General features: G+C 40.8%; 1 protein-coding gene across 3 annotated transcripts; it reads left to right on the top strand.

Moving 5' to 3' along the window:
- The first annotated feature begins 11,827 nt into the window (after positions 1 to 11,827).
- LOC136487825 (disease resistance protein RGA2-like) lies at positions 11,828 to 21,669 on the top strand. 3 transcript variants are annotated; one of them, XM_066484938.1, is made up of 7 exons: positions 11,828 to 12,050; positions 12,228 to 12,461; positions 12,628 to 12,676; positions 12,811 to 13,868; positions 18,034 to 19,954; positions 20,053 to 20,139; positions 20,228 to 21,669. In XM_066484938.1, the coding sequence occupies exons 4-6, from the start codon at positions 12,828 to 12,830 to the stop codon at positions 20,097 to 20,099; spliced, it is 3,009 nt and encodes a 1,002-aa protein (XP_066341035.1). In that variant the 5' UTR covers positions 11,828 to 12,050; positions 12,228 to 12,461; positions 12,628 to 12,676; positions 12,811 to 12,827; the 3' UTR covers positions 20,100 to 20,139; positions 20,228 to 21,669. The 3 variants fall into 3 exon arrangements, with proteins under 3 accessions (XP_066341035.1, XP_066341034.1, XP_066341033.1); XM_066484937.1 differs by having other exon boundaries at positions 20,215 to 21,669; XM_066484936.1 differs by having other exon boundaries at positions 20,053 to 21,669.
- The last annotated feature ends 695 nt before the right edge of the window (positions 21,670 to 22,364 follow it).

The raw sequence follows: 22,364 nt of genomic DNA, 5'->3' as shown, positions 1-22,364 counted from the left end.
GTGGTGCCCCAGGAATGATGATGAAGTGTTTGCGCCATTGAATAAATGTCTTCTCTGCTTCTCCTAGTGTCTTCTCCCCATCACCGCCTTCAATGTCAAGAGGAACATTGCCGTAACCTTTGAGCACTCTATCGTCCGAGACACTAGCATATCCAGGTTGAATAATTGACCCATGGATTCTTGGTGTCTTCGTTCGGTCTATTGGAGATACGACCCCGACAGCCACCATGATTGATGCATTATTACCATCTAGAATGTGCAGCTCACATGTTGTTAGAGGCTCGGTAATGTCATCAACAGGGAAGCGCAACCCAGCGTCGTCTTGAATAACTGGTAGCTCCGTAGAAGCACAACTGCTTTTCATCTGACCAACGGGGCTAATGGTGACTCCCGGCGTTGATTGCGATTGCATTTGACTCATTGCTAGCTACACTTGCCTCTTGATCTCCTCCTGTATTCTTACCTCAAGAGATTTTTCTCGTTCACGTGATTCAAGCAATGCTTGTCGTGACTCATCAACAAATTGCTCCAATGCATGGATTCGTTCTGCCTCCTCATCCTTCTTTCTCTGGCGGCTTCTGTAGGTATCCTTGTCTGCTGGGAATGCGTGTAGCCACAGAACCACCCCATAGCCTCTTGTTCGACCACCGTGTTCGGGATTCTCTAGGGCATATGTCAATTTATCGTTCTCTCTGTTGGGCTTGAAAACACCACTATCAGCTTCTTCCCTAGCACAAGCTAGTCTCTGTGTTGCTCTCTCAATTTTTTGGCCGAAAATTAGATTGCCAGTGTCTGGGTCTAGGCTTCCCCCATGAGCGTAGAATCAATTCTTCGCGCGTTGAGGCCAGTTCTTCTCTATTGTTTCAGGTATGATTCCCTTGGCAGTAATCTCTGCTTCTAGGTTCTGCCACTTGGGAATAGCACTCTTATAACCACCTGATCCCATGCGATGATGGTATTGCTTCTGTCGGGCATTCTGCCGATTCCTCATCACACGTTCCTCACTGTCTTGAGATGTCTTGTATTCTACGAAGGCATCCCAATGGGACTCCAACTTGACAAACGCCTTAGCATTCAAATTCGGCGTAGCATTCTTCAAGATAAACTTTTTATACAATGTCTTCTTCCAACTCTGGAACAATGTTGCCATCTTCTTCATTGTCCAATCCCTCACTAGCTCCTTCAAAGCATCATCTGCTTGTAATGTGAAATGCTGAGTGATATCTCTCCAAGCTAGGTTCTTGTCACGATCAGATACAAAACTAACATTAGGAGCGGATATCTTCTGCTTCCATTCACGAGCACTAACTGGGATCCTATCCCTTACAATGAACCCATATTGATTGATATATGTCTGAGCATGTGGTCCCAATGGTTTGCCGGTTTCGGTGTCGAATTCTGATATTATGAAACGGCCCTCTAATGGCTTTTTTGGCCCTCAGACTTTCCTACTTTTGTCGGTGGTTGATGTAGATCCAGAGACCGGCTACATGAGTAGAAACACAACGATTAACAACAAATATACGTACGCATGCATCTATAAGAGATGATAGATAATCGAATATACCTCGCCAGTATTTTCTTGCGCGACAATTTGTTGATCTTTAACCACCGGCATATTCAGGATATCCTCATAATCAGCAAAGTACTGACTCGTGTCATCTACATCCACATTGGTGCCGGCGTTAATAATATCCGCCATTATGTCATCACTCAAGTTATCATCCGGAGCAGCCATTTGTATCTTCAAGATAACACATAGATAGAATTACTATGGTACATAACATAAGTACATGTGATAACATATATAGAATTACTAAATCCAATTAAATATAATAACACATAATATTTCATAAGGATAAACAATAATAAGGTATAGGCTTTGGAATCGAATCAAAAACACTTTCGATCCAAAAACATGGAAATAAGTACATGTATATATATACACATAGAATGATACAATATATTTTCTCTCTCTCTCAACACATAGAAATAAGTGCATATGTCTATATCTCTAGATATGCATGTGATACACATAGAATGTCTCTCTAGATACAATTTTCTCTCTCTCTCAACACATGAAAATAAGTACATGTATATATACATATAGAAATAATTAAGTACATATGTATACATATAGAATCTCTCTCTAGATATAATATATATAGAGAGATAGAATATATAATTACTAAATCCAATTAAATAAATCTAACATGAAATTAGATAAACTAGTAATAGATAATACATTTTAATCTAACATATATCAAAAACTATAATAAAAAAACTATCTAAAAAACTATCTAAATAAAATACTAATTAAATTTTAATACATTTAAATCTAATATATCAAAAACTATCTAAAAAATTACTAAAAAACTAACAATAAACTACTAATTAAAATTTAATACATTTTAATCTAACATACAGCCGAGACTTTGTAAAAAAAATCTAAAAAACATGGCCGATCGAGAGCAGCAGATCAAGAGTTCGACGGAGGCCGTACGGTGGGCGCGCGGGAAGCGTCGGCGACGGAGGGTGGGGTCGGGTGCGGCAGCGGAGACGGGATGCGGCGATGCGGGCCGGGAGAATGGCGCGGCCGGGCGGGGGTAGACGACGACGGCGGCGCGGTAGAGACGAGCTCGACGACGGCGGATGGCGCGGCCGGGCAGGGCTGAGCGACGGAGGCGAGATCGAAGATGAACAGAACAGACGTTCGATATATATAGGCCGGGACCCTTTAGTCCCGGCTGATAACACCAGCCGGAACTAAAGGACATTTAGTCCCGGCTGGTAAGACCAACCGGGACTAAAGGTCCAACCCTTTAGTCCCGGTTGGTCTTACCAGCCGGGACTAAATGTCCTTTAGTCCCGGCTGGTGTTACCAGCCGGGACTAAAGGTATTTTTTGGCGGGCACCGAAATTACCGCCCACCCTTTAGTCCCGGTTCTTGATCTGGGCCGGGACTGAAGGCCTGAAAATTTTGGCAACCCGCCAGCGTAATTGGAAAGGCCTGGGATTTTGATTTTGTTTAATACTAGGTTAATCAATTAATTCCATAGCAACTTCAATACTTTGCAATATTTATTTTAAAAAATACTATTGATTAACTAATTATTTATTGTAAATAGGAAAATTTTGTAACCTAAAGTTTTTAATTTCTTTTATGATTATAGAATATAAATGTTACTAATACTAAGTATTTTGTTAATGCAAAAATATATTTGTAACTTAAAATTAATAAAACTAATATTATTCGATAGGAAATTTATTATCACATTATTGTAACGTCAATGTTTTAATTTTTTCTCCTTTTTTGACCAAAATTGATAGGAATTTTTTGTTGAACCTATAAAAATAAAGAAAATATAGTATTTTTTGTTCTACAACTTTTTCAAATGAAAAAATGGCCTATATAAGGATTGTATATATTGATGAGCTTAACAACCTCGGTATTCAAAACTTTTCAATTTGAGACAATCTAGGGTCCCAAAAACTAGTTTGTAGGCGTCGAAATTTAAAAATCACAAATTTGAACCATCCAAACTTTCTCAAATGGAAAGTTGACCAAAACAACAATTGTAGATCTTTTTTAGTTTAACAAACTTGGTATTCAAAACTTTTCAATTTGAAGTCATTTAGAGTTCATAATACTAGAGTCAAAGTGTTGTTTTTTTATTTGACCAAATTTGACTTGGTCAAACTTGCTCAAATGAGACACTAAATGACCTCAGATGAAAAAACTCTGAATACCAAGTTTGATCATCTCAGCAACATCTACAATTTTTACATAGCTCATTTTCCCATTTGAGAAATTTTTATCAAACACTAGTCACAACTTCTTGAATCTCATATATACTTTCTAAAACTATGTCACACACTTGTGAAATTTGAACTACATTTTGTTCAAGCTTTCTCAAATGAAAAAATGGCCTATATAAGGATTGTAGATATTGATGAGCTTAACAAACTTGGTATTCAAAACTTTTCAATTTGAGACAATCTAGGGTCCCGAAAACTAGTTTGTAGGCGTCGAAATTTAAAAATCACAAATTTGAACTGTCCAAACTTTCTCAAATGGAAAGTTGACCAAAACAACAATTGTAGATATTTTTGAGTTTAACAAACTTGGTATTCAAAACTTTTCAATTTGAAGTCATTTAGAGTTCATAATACTAGAGTCAAAGTGTTGTTTTTTTATTTAACCAAATTTGACTTGGTCAAACTTGCTCAAATGAGACACTAAATGACCTCAGATGAAAAAACTCTGAATACCAAGTTTGATCATCTCAGCAAGATCTACAATTGTGAAGTCATAACATATTACATAATATCCATCTCTAAAACATAATATATTAAACATGCATCGTTGTATCATGCGGGCACAACAGTGAATTTCTTCTTGACATATGACCCTTGGTTATGATCTTGTCGTAACCATGGAGTGTCTTCATCATTTAACATGATGCTTGGATCTTTCTTCACTATGAAGGGTGGAATTTGGACATTTCTTTCGTAATCTTCTGACATGTCTGACTTGTCTTCAATTATGTGGCGCTTTGGCTCATTGATCATTGAGTTGATGTCTTTGTTTTTTCCTCTCTTTGATTTTGTAGACATGTCTTTCACATAGAACACCTGACTCACATCGGCAGCAAGGATGAATGGTTCCTCTTTGTACCCAATATTGTTGAGGTCCACTGTTGTCATTCCATACTCTTTGTCGATTGTTACCCCTCCTCCGGTCAGCTTCACCCATTGGCACCGGAACAAAGGGACTTTAAAATTAGGTGCGTAGTCTAGTTCCCATATCTCTTCTATGCGGCCATAATATGTTTGTATATTCCCATTTGGATCTGTGCCATCTATGCGAACACCACTATTTTGATTGGTGCTCCTTTTATCTTGGGCAACTGTGTAAAATGTATTCCCATTTATCTCGTACCATTGATATGTGAGGATATGTCACGATGGCTGTCTAGCCAACAAATACAGTTGCTCATCAATATTGTCATCGCCTTGACATTCTTTTCGCAACCAACCACTAAAACTTTCCATGTGCTGACGCCTAATCCAAGCTTCAGTCTTCCCTGGAAACTTGGATCGTAAGAACTCCTTATGTATCTCGATGTACGGATGCACCAATAACGAGTTCTGAAGAACTGTGTAGTGTGCTTTATTGAAATAATCATCTTCCATGCCGATATATGTTTTCTTCCCTAAAGTTCCATTACCACTAAGTCGCCCCTCGTGTCGTGATTCGGGAACGCCAATCGGGGTAAGGTCAGGAATAAAGTCAATACAAAACTCAATGACCTCCTCTATTCCATAGCCCTGGGCGATGCTTCCTTCAGGCTTAGAATGGACTTTCACATATTTCTTCAAGGCTCCCATAAACCTCTCGAAGGGGAACATGTTATGTAAGAACACAGGTCCAAGAATACTAATCTCCTTCACCAAATGAACTAGGATGTGTGTCATGATATTAAAGAAGGATGGAGAGAACACCAACTCAAAGCTGACAAGACATTGAACCACATCATTCTGTAGAGTAGCTAGTTCCACTGGATTGATTGCCTTCTGAGAAATTACATTGAGGAATGTACATAGCTTCACGGTGGCTAGACGTACATGTGGAGGTAGAATTCCTCTTAAACCAACTGGAAGCAATTGCGTCATAAGCACGTGGCAGTCGTGGGACTTTAAGTTTAGGAATTTCTTATCTGGCACATTTATTATACCCTTTATATTGGAGGAGAATCCCGATGGGACCTTGATGTTGCTTAGACATTCGAACATGCTATCCCTCTCTTCTTTGCTAAGCGTGTAGCTAGCAGGACTTAAGTAATGACGTCCATCATCTGTCTTCTCTGGATGAAGGTTGTCTCGTTCTTTCATGCCCTGCAAGTCCTGGCGTGCTTCAAGTGAATCCTTTGGCTTCCCATACACACCCATGAATCCTAACAGGTTCACACAAAGATTCTTTGTCAGGTGCATCACGTCGATTGCGTTGCGGACCTCTAGGACTTGCCAATAGGGTAGCTCCCAAAAGATGGACTTCTTCTTCCACATGGGTGCGTGTCCCTTAGCATCTTTGGGAACAGATTCACTGCCATGTCCCTTTCCAAATACTACTTTCACATCCTTGGCCATTGCGAGTACATCTTCCCCGGTTCGGTTATGAGGCTTCTTCCGGTGGTCTGGCTTACCTTTAAAATGCTTCCCTTTCTTTCTTACTTGGTGATTCAAAGGAAGGAATCGACGATGGCCAAGGTACACGACCTTTCGACATCTTTTCAAATATATACTGTCAAGGTCATCAAAACAATGTGTGCATGCATTATATCCTTTGTTTGTCTGACCTGAAAGATTACTTAAAGCAGGCCAATCATTGATTGTTACGAACAACATTGCTCGTAGGTCAAAGTGTTCTTGTTTGTACTCATCCCAGAAACATACACCTGGTTTGTTCCATAAAACTAGAAGTTCTTCAACTAATGGCTTCAGATAGACATCAATATCGTTGCCAGGTTGCCTCGGACCTTGGATGAGGATCGGCATCATAATGAACTTCCGCTTCATTCATAACCATGGAGGAAGGTTGTAGATACATAGAGTAACTGGCCAAGTGCTATGACTAGTGCTCTGCTCTCCAAAAGGATTCATACCATCTGTACTTAAGGCGAACCTTAAGTTTCTAGCCTCATTTGCAAACTCTGGAAATTCTCTGTCTATCGCTCTCCACTAGGACCCATCAGCTGGGTGTCTCAGCATATTGTCTACCTTACGGTCTTCTTTATACCACCGCAATAACTTTGCATGGTCTTTATTTCTGAACAAACGTTTTAAGCGTGGTATTATAGGAGCATACCACATAACCTTGGCAGGGATTTTCTTTCTAGGACATTGTTCACCCTCGACGTCACCAGGATCATCGCGCCTGATCTTATACCGCGATGCTTTACATACCGGGCATTCATCCAAATTCTCGTATTCATTGCCATGGTAGAGGATGCAGTCATTAGGACATGCATGTATCTTCTAGATTTTTAATCCCAATGGGCAGACAACCTTTTTTGCTTCGTACGTAGTGGTGGGCAATTCATTTGGCTTCGGAAGCATCTTCTTTATGAGGTTCAATAAATTCCCAAATGCCTTGTCGGATATACCATTCTTTGCCTTCCACTGTAGCAATTCCAGTGTTGTACCCAGCTTTTTTTGCCCCTCTTCGGCCGTCGGGTATAGCAACTTCCTATGATCCTCAAGCATGCGCTCGAACTTAACTTTCTCTTTTTCACTTTCCCATTCTTGTTGTGCATCATGAATGGCATCGCCAAGAGCATCACCGAGATCATCTTCTACCGCTACCTCTTCTTCATCTCCCCCCATTGTAGTATCATCAAAGGCACCATACTGAGCAATAATGTCATCAATGTCTAAATCTTCTCCTTCACCTTCTTCCATCATGACCCTGCTTTCTCCATGCTTAGTCCAACATATATAGTTTGACATGAAACCTGACTTAAGCAAATGTGAATGAAGACTCATTGAGCTTGAATATTCCTTTAAATTCTTACATAGGGCACATGGACAGCACATGAAACCATCCCGCTTATTTGCCTCGGCCACACCTAAGAAATAGTGCAAGCCCTCAATAAAGTCTTGGGAGCGGCGATTGGCATTGTATATCCAATGGCGTGACATAATCTGTATTACACGACAAATTATGAAAACCTTGAACATAATTAAGTATTTTATTACACAACATAAATGACATACACACGGTTGATTAATTAACTAAGTCTGGCTACAACGTAAGCAATCCCAACTATCACTAAACAAACTAAAACTACAATGCACTTCAGTAACATAATTATTTCGTGATCGTACGCAACTAAAACAGACAAATCATTCTTCTGTTGAATATCAATAAGCTTCTCCTGCTGGCTCACTGCCTCATCAGCAGCAGCCGCTACCTCAAGTGCACCCAAATTCTGCACATATGTAGCATAATCTTCCTCCCAGTACCAACCATCGCATCCATTGCCCTCCCACTGAAATTAAAGCCAAAAAATATTTAGTCAAAAATATTCAAGAAAAGCAGGTCAATTAGCCATAATTATAAAATGCGTAAGAAACTCACATCGCGATCCGGGCACTTGTAGAAAACACGACCCTTGTTGGGTCCCTGTCTTTTGACTCGGTACTCCATCACAATCTTCTGCTTACACTTGCCGCAGATAATGAGAGAGAGTTCTGGCCTCAGTCGTTTCGCAACTGAACGAGAGGCCGATGATCCGGTACCAGTTGTCATCTACTTTCTATACTTATTTTTGCAAACTAGTGTAAATTTCATATTTTCTAAAATGATATATTTAAACAAAACTAGTACGGATTTCACATGTTTCAATAAATAACCATCCGTACTAGTTGACCTTGCTTACGTGATCATCTCGGCCAGCATTTCTCCATCGGACGGCACCGTACTTGGCCAAGGAAGAGCTCCGATTCTACGAGAAAGGGAACACGGTCTTCCACGACCGTTGCCGCTCTCCCTCGTAGCATCAAAGTTCCTCCTTGATGTCCGTTACCGCTCGGCAGAGAACATGTTGGCCGAGCTGAACACGGTCCGCAAGTTCAACTAGTACGGATTTTCTATAATTTTCTAACTATTTACTAAGTTTTTCATTTCATGGAAAATTTAATTCTAAAAAAAAGGCATGATTTCTAAGTATTTCATTTCATGGAAAAAATAATTCTAAGTGACCTGCTCGATATCGGCGAGCTCGCGGACGTTTAGGTTGCCGAGGATAGTAACATTTGTAGATGACATTTGTAGGTCTGAAGTTATCAAATATCCATCAAATTATAGCTCAAAAACATGTTTCAATAAATAACCATCCGTACTAGTTGACCTTGCTTACGTGATCAACTCGGCAAGCATTTCTCCACCGGACGGCACAGTACTTGGCCAAGGAAGACCTCCGATTCTACGAGAAAGGGAACACGGTCTTCCACGACCGTTGTCGCTCTCCCTCGTAGAATCAAAGCTCCTCCTTGACGTCCGTTATCGCTCGGTAGAGAACATGCTCGCCGACCTGAACACGGTCCGCAAGTTCAACTAGTACGGATTTTCTACAATTTTCTAACTATTTTCTAAGTTTTTCATTTCATGGAAAATTTAATTCTAAAAAATAAAAGACATGATTTCTAAGTATTTCATTTCATGGAAAAAATAATTCTAAGTGACTTGCTCGATATCGGCGAGCTCGTGGGCGTTTAGGTTGCCGAGGATAGTAACATTTGTAGATGATATTTGTAGGTCTGAAGTTATCAAATATCCATCAAATTATAGCTCAAAAACATGTTTCTATAAATAACCATCCGTACTAGTTGACCTTGCTTACGTGATCATCTCGGCGAGCATTTCTCCACCGGACGGCACCGTACTTGCCAAGGAAGAGCTCCGATTCTACGAGAAAGGGAACACGGTCTTCCACGACCGTTGCCGCTCTCCCTCGTAGAATCAAAGCTCCTCCTTGACGTCCGTTACCGCTCGGCAGAGAACATGCTTGCCGAGCTGAACACGGTCCGCAAGTTCAACTAGTACGGATTTTCTACAATTTTCTAACAATTTTCTAAGTTTTTCATTTCATGGAAAAATTAATTCTAAGATCACGTAAGCCACCGGGGACGAGGATGGCGCGTGCTCCAGCGAGGACGAGCGAGGCGTGATTTTGATGAACTAATTTAACTTTTGTTTATCCAAACATATATGCAAATTATCATGTGATTTTGAGCTAAAAATGACATATACAATCATAATAAAGTCCAACATATAAAGTTACACATGCATCTACATCGCAAAATGAGATAAGCTACTGATAAAACATAAGAGGATTAAGTTTGTTACCTCCAAAATCGAAGAGCAACACCAATGGAGGGGGAGAGAGTAAGAACAACAGCAAGCTGAAGAACAGAGGCAGTGAGTTTGAATGGAATGGCTCGGGCTCGGGGAGAAAGAAATGAGCTGAATTATAGGCCGGGATTATTAGTCCCGGTTAGGGGTCCAAACCGGGACTAAAGATTAATCTTTATTCCCGGGGCATCACCCAAACCGGGACTAAAAGCTTTAGTCCTGGCTGGTAATACCAGCCGGGACTAAAGATCTCTGTCCCGCGGACGACCGTTGGGCAGGGACCTTTAGTCCCGGTTGGTATTACCAACCGGGACTAAAGGGTTCTTTAGTCCCGGGGGCAAAAAATGCCAAGGCTAATGCTAATTTGGGACATCGTTCTAAAGTCTGTTCTCTAGTAGTGTATTATTATGACCTCAAACGTCTCTTGGTAAAAAAATATTTATCAAAAACCAACTCAAGACCTAATTCTACTATTAAGTAATTAAAGGCACCACGTTAATTCTCACTTGACGTGCTAGTCAAAAAATAGATCCTAGAAACTCTCACAATAATAAGAAACATCTAACCATTAATTTGATAAACTTTAATCGTCATCGTTGATAATAGCCATTGGATATGTTATCATTTATAAAAATACCTACCTTTGCTATTATGAAAAATACATAAAGTAACCTTTGAATCTTGCACCTAAATTATCCACATATACCATTATGAAAGATAATTCAAAATAACCCCCTAAACTTGTATATAAATTACCCACCTCTGTTATTTTGAAAAAATAATTCAAGCTAACCCCTAAACTTGCATCTAAATAAACCGCATTTGTCATTGTTAAAGATAATTCAAAATAACCCCCTAACATTACATCTGAATTATCCACCTTTGTCGTTATCAAGACAATTCGAAATAATTCTCTAACATTGTATCTAAATTACCTACACCTGCCATTATGAAAGATAATTTAAAATACTCCCTGATAATTTTATAAATTAACCACCTCTATCAATATGAAGGATAATGCAAAGTAACCTCTAAGTTTGCATTCAACATACCCATATACGCTATTATGAAACAGCATATAATGTAACACCTCTATATTTTTTCTACCACGGCTATTATAAAGAAACAAATAAAAATTCTCAAATCTACATTAAATACTAATATATGCTATTACAAAAAAAAATTTAACATTCAACAACCATGAAGTTAAAATTAAGCATAATATTATCTTTCGCATGTATACATAGGATAAATATTTATTTTAATAGATTATGAAACATGGAAAAATGTTCACCTACCAAATCAATAGCAATATCACCAATTATTAATTTTAATTTATATTAACACTCCATGATAATAGATTTCATAATTTGGAATTCTGAATAAGTTTATACATTTTGAATAAAAAAATTATGTAATATCAATATTAGTAACTTATTTTTTACCATCCTACGTTATATAAAACAACACTACTACAAATATAATCCTGTGTTATAATAAATTCAACGTATTGAGCGTTGGCGTGCAAGCTGTGTTTCAACTTAATCAACATGTGGAAAGCAATACTACTAGGACCTAAACTCTTTTTTAGTAACATGAACAAATAAAAGAAGGCGTTCATACGAATGGTTAAAGAGAAAACTAGGATCTAGACATAACAATTAACAGAGGTGGCAAGCCCGTTTCTGAAAAGAAGTGTGGTCAAAAAAATAATTCATAATTTTTTATACGAATTTGCATGAAGATAAATTTATATCAAAATTATTGACCCTGATACCATCCGTAAGACTATAACTTATTTGAAGTATTTGAAGATGTTCAGACTCTGCCTGCCACTACCAGCCCAGCTCAGTTAACTGGGCGACCATGGCCAACTATAAAGTTGCCTTCGTTCCTCATCTCAAGCTGCCGAGAGAAGCAACCGCAGCTCTAGTCGTCGCTAACCACCTCACATCTCCTCTGTTCTTCGCTTAAGTCCATTTCAGCTTGTCCGCCCCCTCCGGCGCCGGCTAGCAGCAACCCTGGCCATCAGCCCATTCGCCACCACCTCCGCCAGCGTCCGTCAAGCAGAGCAGTTGCCACAAACCACGCCGGGATTCGTTCCTGTTCCAGGCTTCCAGGCATCGCTCAACAGGTTCGTTTCCTTGACGTTGTATTTCTCTGCAATTATTTTTTTTTATGCGTAGCTAGCTCTGCGTCCGAGATCTACTACAAACTTGTGTACTCGTTTATATATACTATTATATATATACACCAACCACAAATCTAACAATTCGGCATCTCTATGGTGATCGACGACTGTAAACCCCAGCGCGGCCTGGCCAGTCCTCTTGCGTTACTCTACAACAGACCAAGGAACTGAAGCACACATATTATCCTCCCTCTACCGGCTGCAAACCACGCCTAGGCAGCAGGTGCCGTTCCACGCCTAGTCGCGGATCCGGCCAATCTCCAACCTTTGCAACTGCTAGGCAGCAGGTGCCGTTCCACAAACCACGCCTGCACTTGGTCCAACGTACTTCCAGTTCCAGCCATCGCTCAACAGGTCCGTTTCCTCGACGCCTTATTTCTCTGCATCCAATTTTTCATGCGTAGCTAGCTCTGCGTCCAAGATCTACTTTCAAACTTGTGTACTCGTTTATATACACTATTATACATCAACCACAAATCTAACAATTTGGCATCTCTGTGACAAATGTACCCCACAACAGATCAAGGAACTGTAGGACACAGCATTCTCTCTCGCCGCTGCAAATCAAGGTGCATATGCCTAGTCTCTCCCAGCTCTCTATGTTTTTTCTTTCCATCCTCTTTCTTAATTATTTTTACCACCAAGATTACCTTTCCTTTAAAATGAAACACGTAATTTTTTTTATCTAATTTCGATTTTGTAGATATCGAAGCAGCAAAAATGGCGGTGGTACTGGATGCTTTAGCATCCTACCTCCAAGACATGTTGTTGGAGATGGCAAAAGAAGAGGTGCATCTGCTCTTAGGTGTTCCTGATGAGATAAAAAAGATGGGGATGAAGCTTGGGGACCTTAAGAGGTTCCTTGCCGATGCTGACAAGAGGAACATCAGCGACCAGAGTGTGAAATCATGGGTGAGAGAGCTTAGGAATGCCATGTATGATGCTACCAACATCCTTGATTTGTGCCAGCTCAAGGCGATGGAACGGGGTCGAAGCTGTGATATGGGCTGCTTCAATCCCTTGCTCTTTTGTATGAGGAATCCTCTCCATGCTCATGACATCGGTAATCGCATAAAAAGTCTTAATGAGAGGCTAGATGACATTGAGAAGCGTAGCAAAACCTTCAACTTCATTAACCTTGCATCTTATAAGGACAACACAAAAAAGGTAGAATCCTCCCTTCGCACTAGGCGTGAGACAACAGGGGGGGATGAGTTAGGTGTGGTTGGTGAGAAGATTGAGGAGGACACAAGAAATCTTGTGGATTTGCTCATGAAGAAGGACAAAAATGTACATGAACACAAAAATGTTATGGTTTATGCTATTGTGGGAGTAGGAGGGATTGGCAAAACCACCCTTGCCAAGAAGATCTTTAATCATGACTCCATCAAACAAGAGTTTCAAAAGAGAATATGGTTGAGTGTCAATCAAGAATTTAGCGATGTTGATCTATTAGAGAGAGCAATCACTGGAGCAGAAGGAAACCATCAAGCACTAAGAAACACAAAGGACACACTAGAGCAAACCCTGAAGGAAGCCGTGGAGGGGTGCAAGACCTTATTGGTTATGGATGATGTTTGGGACCACCATGCATGGGAGAAGGTGCTTGAGCCTCCATTAATAAACTCACTTGCTCGTGGAAGTCGTGTTCTCGTAACAACGAGACATGACACGGTCGCTCGAGGCATGATAGCGGAGGTGCCCTACCACCATGTCGACAAACTAGAAGAAGAAGATGCCTGGTCTTTGCTCAAGAAGCAGGTTTGTATAAGTTAATTTAAGGATTTAATATGTTTTGTATTCATGTGTGCACATTTGCTTCACAATCTATCTAGCTTTATTTTGTTACACATTCATGCATGCACATTTGCTACACTATCTATTCAGATGTCGGTAATCTTGCGCATTTTCTTCACATTGCTTTACTATCTATTTATAAAATTGTGTCTTGAGAGGAATCATTTCATTCATCAACCTAAACCTATAAAATGAGGTCGCACTCTTAGAAACCACATAAAGAAAATCTACACTGAAGATGCCCTTATGCGCATGGTTGTACAAAATAGTTATTTGTTTTAGCATTAATATTAGAAATCTAGGGTCTATAAACCACTTTCAAAACACTACTACACAAACATTATCACCGCTTGCTTGAAAACCACCATCACCACCGGTTTTGCGATTCGGCGGTGATGCTCACCTTCATCACCGCCACATTGAAACCAATATTGAAAGTTGAATAAAAATAATTAAAAATACACGTGCCATGTGTGGCTCGAGTAAGGGAGAGAGAGGGGGCGGAAGGAAGTGCTCGAGTAAGGGAGAGAGAGGTGATCAGTAGGTGGGGTGTCGGTGAGGGAGAGAGGGGGCGGAAGGAAGTGCTCGAGTAAGGGAGAAAGAGGTGATCAGTAGGTGGGGTGTCGGTGAGGGAGTGAGAATGGGCTAGGGTTTCTGACCGGCTATATACTCAAAACCGGGTTTCACTGCCACAAATGGTGGTGAAAGCCATTTTTATCAACGGTTCAATTACCGGAGGTGATATATTTTTACGGATGTTTCTAATAGAATCAAAATAGTGTTGGCGAAATCCATTTCTATAGTAGTGAAATGTCATTAAAGAATCATGAACACAGAGCATGATAAAGAACAGGCGAAATAAAAGCCTAAAAGGAATAAGCGTAAACTACAAACAATAATAAAGTTAGTAACATGTAGTAATATTTTTTTAAAAAAAAAATTCTTACATTACACAAATGACTGTAGGTGCTTGTGAAGTTTCATAAGAGCTCATGTACAAGCATTATTACATTGTTACTAATACTTGTGGTCGCAACTCTATAGATTTTTTTGAGAGCCTCAACTCTTTAGATGGTCATGAAATTAAGATTTCTAAACTTTTACTCTACTGTATCAGCAATTTAAAGCCAATCAGGACTGGACATTACTGTTTAATGATGGGAATGTTAGGCTTTCTCTTGTTGCCTAGTTTATTTTGTTCTAAATTTTCAGAAGTCCTATTATTAGGTGATAGGAGTGAACTTTTTAAATATCTCATCGAGTTAGACATTAAAATAACATATAACATATGTAACTTTTATCCTTTTCTCTAACAACCTTTTCAAACTATTATAATTTTACTAGATCCTGTAAACATGTTAAAATAAAATCAATGATTTAAAGTTCTATTATGAACATGGCGTAAAAAGTTAGGAAAAGTACTCACGGGCCCTTTGGCATATATCCTGATTGACAGGTTTTACCATAGACACTTGAGTAATTGTCCACGTAACTTGCCTCACTTGTCTCATCTCTAGAATGGTTAAAAAGCTAAGGATACAAGGGATATCACATTAGGCTTACCTGCATCCAAGAGAGTATGAATAAGGGAGAAAAACGTAGCTTCTTCAGGTCAAGATGTGCAGACTCTAATAACCTTTCCATTTGGATCCTAATAATTGACTTCCGTCCATTCGTTTTTCTACCAGGGGTGTTTGGTCCTTTTATGAATAATCTCATGATAAGTTGCAACGAAATTGAACATATAGTGTCAAACTGGAATAAAAAAATAAACAAATGTCACAAAGGGACGAATTTATTTTCTAGGATCATATACCCAATCTTTGGGTTTCAAACGAGGACTAGCTTCTTGTTGGCTTGTATTGGGACCGATTAGTTAATTACTGAACCATCAGCAGGGACAGATGTTCGTTAAAATAAATCCTCTGGTTTCTCTGGTTCCTTCTTTCACCTTCAACCTGGCCGATAGCAGGACCAATTTCTGACAACACCGTGGCTGTATAAAAAAAAACTCGACCTACGGGGGGCAAGCCGCCCCCCGGGCATTATACGTAAGAAGAAGGTCTTCTCACACAGGCCGAGAAAACCCCCAAACCCCGGCCCCATCCAGACACTGGGAGGCGTACCCGTGAGATGGGCCGTCTCCTTAAACCAGTGCTTTGGCACGCGGGACCGGCGAGGGGATTTTTTTAACCCCCAGCCTGAAATTCGCTCCCACTTGGAGTCAAACTTAGGACCTGGAGGGTGCCGCCGGAGTGACTAGCATATCTCAGTACCAACTGGACTAGTCATCCTTTGGCACACCATGGCTGTATAGTTTGCATCCTCCGTGATCCATGCTATACATTTCGGTTATTAACATAAAGATGGGTTAATATATCGACCAATCAAACATACATACATTAAGATATTTTTAGTTAATAGATCATCAAGTGCTAAACTGTTACTTAACAAACCACATATAAAATGACACTGATAATTTATTTTAAATTACATTACTATGGCATGACAAAAAAGTTTATAAGTTTTTATTTCAAATAATTTTATAAAATTTGACTCAAATACTATGTCATATCAACACTAGTAATTTAATTTTGATTATTCTATATTTTTATAAAAATAATACTTCTACTACATATACAATTTTTGAATGTAGCAAGTTCAAAATCTTAGGCCCTGTTTGGATGCAGATGTATTTTTGGAGTTTTAGAAAAATTCCATGCTTTTATGAAATACTTTGATTTTATTAGAGTTGTACGAAGTGTTTTGATGCAACAAATTTTATGGTTTTGAAAACCAGAGTTTTGCTAAATTTGTAGTCTCTTTAGAGTTTTATAAACTCATATCTAGACCTCATTGTTGCTAAATCATGGTTTACCACATCTATAGGTTCTAAAATCGTTGTTTCTTAATACTACGTCTCTTAGTACTACAACATCCAAACGTGGCCTTAAGTGCCATAGTGCAGGCTGACATGATAGTTCATACCATTATTAATAGGCAAGTGGGTAGCATATATAGAACCTAGCACTACCACAAACACAGGCCATCATTGTCAGACCATCATTGCTGGTTGCTTTGGAACCGGTAGTGATAGTACAACTGACAGTGATAGATGAACTTTCACGAACGAATCAAACTTTCACGAACGAATCATGGCTACAAGTGATAGTGACAGGCAGTGTACTATCACTGCTGGTTATAGCCACGAACATGCAGTGAGGACCACCCGTCGTGGCCGGTTTGTGGCTACAACCAACATTGATAGGCTATTTTACGAAAAAGTAATAACTTTTTCATATGATGTTTGATAAGATAAGCTTTATACGTTCAAAAAGATTTAAAACTTTGTAGTTAACAACTTTTTAATTTAAGATGGTTTACGTATCAAAATATTCTATGTAAGTTCACCAATGGGATTTGAGATGGTTAATGATGTCGAATGGAGACAAAGTCAATAGTAGAGTTAGTAGTCGATGAGATCGATCTACAACTTTGCAGTTAACAACCTTTTCATTTGAGAGCATTTAGAGTATCAAATATGCAATATAAGATTCAAAATTGTGTAATTAAAAGAATAGCATCAGTTGTATAGTCACAAGTGTTGTATAGCTCTGCTGGTATAGATGCTCAGGAGAATGTTGAGATCTTGAGTTAAAATACTGTTATTGTCGGTTACTGGCAGTGAAGATGCAGTAATCTGGCGTATATTTTGTGCTTTTTTATGACTTATCACTGTCAGTACTTGGCAGTGAGAAGTAGTCTGGCGTACTGTACAACCTTTTTTAATAAAATAAGAAATAAATAAATAAATAAAAGATACGATAAATACTGGAGTGACTATAAACATCAGGTAGACGAGAGTTGGTAATGATAGTGACTGATGAGAACACTATTCTTGTACACAGTCACAGACGTCACCTAATTGCGCCGTAGTGATATACATATACGATGATTTTTTCATCTATTTTAGTGGACTGGTACATCGGTCATACGCTTGGAACGTCGCATGTGAATTTTGCCTCTGCACACAGTATCGTTTCTAGCACTTGATTTTGCTTCCGATTATGACCAAGTGTATTTATATCTACATATTCCATTCAATTAACAAGCTTAAGTTGGTTTGCAGGTGGTCGGAAATGAAAATAATGATGAACCAAAGGTTGATGCATTGAAGGACATTGGAATGTCGATTATAGCAGAATGTGATGGTTTGCCTCTCGCAGTCAAAGTAATAGGAGGCCTCCTCCGCCAGAAAAGGACAAGGCGAAGCGATTGGACAAAGGTCCTTAATGATTCTACATGGTCAGTATCTCAAATGCCCGAAGAGCTAAACTATGCAGTATACCTGAGCTATCAAGATCTGAACCCTGAGTTGAAGTCTTGCTTTCTGCACTACGCCCTCCTCCCAAAGAACACGGTGTTCAGGTATGACCGTATTGTTGCCATGTGGATTAGTGAAGGATTTGTTCATGGAAACTCACAGGATTTGGAAGTGTTAGGAAAAGAGTACTATGACGAGTTAATAGCTAGGAACCTTCTAGAGCCTGTTCAAGGGTACATAGACCAGACAGTTTGCAATATGCATGATGTTGTTCGCTCGTTCGCTCAGTATTTGACTAGAGATGAAGCATTGATAGCTCACAAAACTGAGGCTGGCCATACCAATAACATTAACCCACAAAATGTTATTCGGTTATCACTAAAATCCAAAGAATCAGAGTCAAATGAGCTAGAGTGGAGTTCTCTACAAGCACATATATCACTGCGAACACTTATTTTAGTTGGGGAAACAAAGATCAACCCAGGTGATTCACTGTCATCTTTTCCTTGTTTGCGGACCCTACATATAGAAGATGGAAATTTTGATGCATTGTCTGAATCTTTGGTCCAACTCAAACACTTGAGGTATTTGTGCCTAGATGGCACTAACACATCTAGGCTGCCAAAAAAAATAGCCAAGATGAAATTCTTGCAGTGCATTGACCTTTCTTACTGTGGAAGTCTGACGAAGCTTCCTGTGGGCATTGGAAAGTTACGTCAGCTGAGGTATCTAAGCCTTCTTGGCTCAGGTATAAACAATATACCCAGGGGTTTGGGCAGCCTAACTAATTTGAGGATATTAAAGGGGTTTCCAGCCCATGTGGAGGGTGATTGGTGTAGTTTGGAAGAATTAGGACCTCTTAACCGGCTCATGCGTCTTCGTATACATGGCCTGGAGAATGTATCTTCTTCCTCATTTGCTATAAAAGCCAGGCTTGGTGAAAAGGTGTGCCTCAGCTATCTGTACTTACAGTGCACTAGTAGTAGTGGAGGTGCTCACCGGTTGGTGAAACTGGAAGAGCAGCAACACATCGAGAAGGTGTTTGACGAGCTCTGCCCTCCGCCTTGCTTAGAAAATCTTACAATCGAAGGGTACTTTAGTCAACGACTTCCGAAGTGGATGACGTCGACAGCAATTGTGTCCCTTGGATGCTTGAGGAATCTAGTGATGGATGACTTGCCTTATTGCACAGAGCTACCTGATGGCTTGTGGCAGCTCCCCAGCTTGGAGTTCCTACAGATTAAAAGCGCCCCAGGCATCAAGCGTGTTGGGCCAGAGTTACTACCACACCATCATGAGCACCCAAGCGCTGTGGAGAACTTTGGTTCTGGTTTGACAATTCAGCTTGGATGTCCTAGCCTGGAGAGGATCAGTAACCTACCAAATTTGCAGAACCTTGATATCAGCTCGTGCCCAAAGTTGAAGGTGCTAGAGGGTTTGCCTGCACTTCAGAAACTCGGACTGGAGGACTACGACATGAAAACACTCCCTGGATACTTGAAGGACGTAAACCCAAGGGATTTACTTCTAGACTGTGATGTCTCACTGCTCGCTTCCATAGCTAAAGGAAAATCTAGCCCTGAGTGGGACAAGTTCAGCCATATCAGGCAGGTCAGGGCATATGCAAATGATGACGACAACAACATTCGAAGGAAGTGGTACGTGAAGTACACGAGAGATCCATTCAGCTTCAAGACAAACATCAGCCCCTCTGCTGACGCTTCAGGTAAATTAACACAACACTGCTGCTTTATATGTTGCATATACTGAGCACCTTTCTTGCTATTGGAATATCTGGTTACTTGACTAGACGGTACGTTTCAGGGGATGAAACAGAGGAGGTGTTATTGGACAAAGTGGAGCAAGTTTGAAGGGAATTCATCGTGGAACAACAGAGGGAGTAACAATAAAGTATGCATGCTACTCCAAGACTATTATTATTACTACATACGTCTCTAGCACTATCGATTATAGAATGCATAAAAGACCTCGCCGGCAGGTGGAGTGCCGCATGGACAAAAAGCAGCCTTGGAGGCTGGAGCTATCATCGCTTCAGCCGAAGAAGAATCAATGGAGCCGATTACTAAGCTGCGGGTCGTCGTGAGGCAGTCAGATGTTGGACACTGCAAATAAATTCATGGTGACTAGAATGCGATGTGATGTGAATTAGTTTTTTTATTCGAATCTGTGTTACTGTGGATGCAGGTTACCACCTGAGAATACAGAGCCTTGTACATATAATTAAGTTGTGAGTCGTCATGTTACAAAACAAATGTTATGATACAGCTTATTCCGGCTTGCGGATTCATAGTGAATCTGAAAATGTACGTAGGTTGCCAACTAAATGTTCATATATATGCTGCCAGTGCCATGAGAATGCAGCTTCCTAACGAGGCTCCTTTTATTTTCAGATATTTAAATTAGTAGCAATATAAAGGACCGAAAAAGATGACTAGAGGGGGGTGAATGGGAGCCGTAAAATTTCTCTCGAAATATTTGGCCGCTGTCCCCAAATCACCGCCAAACAAGGAAACCAAAAGAAGTTCCCAAATCTAAAATATCCATGCCAACTGGTGACGAGAATACTTAGATAAGTTCCTTGAATCGATGGAAAACCAACGCAAAAGAAGGAACTTAAATCCGAGCACAAACGCGCAAACCACGGATGAAACAAAAAAAAACATTGCTGGAAATTCGAACCTGCCAGACTGGAAATTGGGCCGGCACTTTTGACAGGCACCGGACACCACCGAAGGGCACCAGACACTGCCGAGCGGTGACAGCCGAACAGAACCGAGAGAAAAACCGCACGAACGGAGGGAAACAGCTACCGCACGGCACTGGGTTGCACGTACCGAGCGGAGATGGAGAGAGGAACAACCAGCGGTGGGTCTGCTCGCCGCCGGCCAGATGCTGCGCTGCCAATCTGAGACAGACAGAGAGCAAGCACCGAAGGAAGTAGAGACAGGGAGGAGACCGACGAGAGGATGGCCACCTGGGCGAGCGCCACTCGGGCTCTGGGAGCACGGTGCTGGTGCTCAGTTGCTCGTCTCCCCACACGCAAAAGACGAACAGGAAAAGCAGTGCCTCTGCTAGGCACTAACAGGGAGAAAGAGCCACCAGAAAATCAAAAGAAAAACGACCCAAATCTCCATCATTCGTTCCAAAAGTTTACAAAGATGGAATTCAACTTGCTACGAATCTATCCACAAGAAATCATCGCCTGGGATCGACCGAAACTCTGAGAAATTCAGATTGTAGCCAAGAACGAAAATGGAGAAAAACGAACAACGCAACAAAATGAAAATCACAGGCACAAGTGATGAATTCCGGAGGACAACTGGAGGATTCGGGCCTCCATTCCCAACTTAAAATCTCTGCTTACACAAATTTCGAATTTGTGGACCTCAAGAACAAACTCTAGGAGGGGGACTAGAATGAGGAAATGAAAAAGTCCAAGAGGTGACACTGAGTGGCGGCAGCCCCATCTTATTTATAGGCTTATTACACAATTCCACTTGTGCCCCTAATATTTTAGGGCGAAATTATGGTACAACCCGATTTCTATCGATCGGACAGCCTTGCTTCCTGCACAGATTTGCTTTGCCTCGATGTAACCTCTGTAATTCCGCCACGTGCCACCCCGTTCCTCGGAACCTCTGCCCGGGTTTTGAGGCCCAAACCCGGAAACCGTCCGCCCGATGGTTTAAGGCCCAAACCACCAAACCGTCCGCGAGTAGCATACTCCATACGCGTCCCCCGTAACTCGACGCATGTCACCTCCGTCCTCGACCGCCCGGGCGCCAAGCCTTCCAGAGCCTCCGCTCGACTTGCACGTGCGCCGTCTTGACTCGGTCAACACGGTCACTCCTCCATGCACACTTGTGCTTGTTGATATCCCCAGATGTCAGCCAACGCGGCTGGTCAACCGACCTCCTGGTCCCTTAGTCCAAGCCTCACGTCCGTCCTTCACCGCTTCTAGTCCATTGGCACGGCATGTCCCTACTTGACCTTCACCTCGCCCTCGACCACCGCCTCCGAGCTCCACACCTGCGCACCACAAGCGAAGAGACATGTTGCACAACCCAACTTATGCCATGGTTAGTTCACAAACTCAACCCAAGACGTGAATCACG

This window comes from Miscanthus floridulus, chromosome 10, assembly GCF_019320115.1.
Source record: "Miscanthus floridulus cultivar M001 chromosome 10, ASM1932011v1, whole genome shotgun sequence".
Lineage (NCBI taxonomy): Eukaryota > Viridiplantae > Streptophyta > Magnoliopsida > Poales > Poaceae > Miscanthus > Miscanthus floridulus.
The sequence above is the reverse complement of the archived record's forward strand: the minus strand, read 5'-3'. Positions and strand labels throughout refer to the sequence as shown.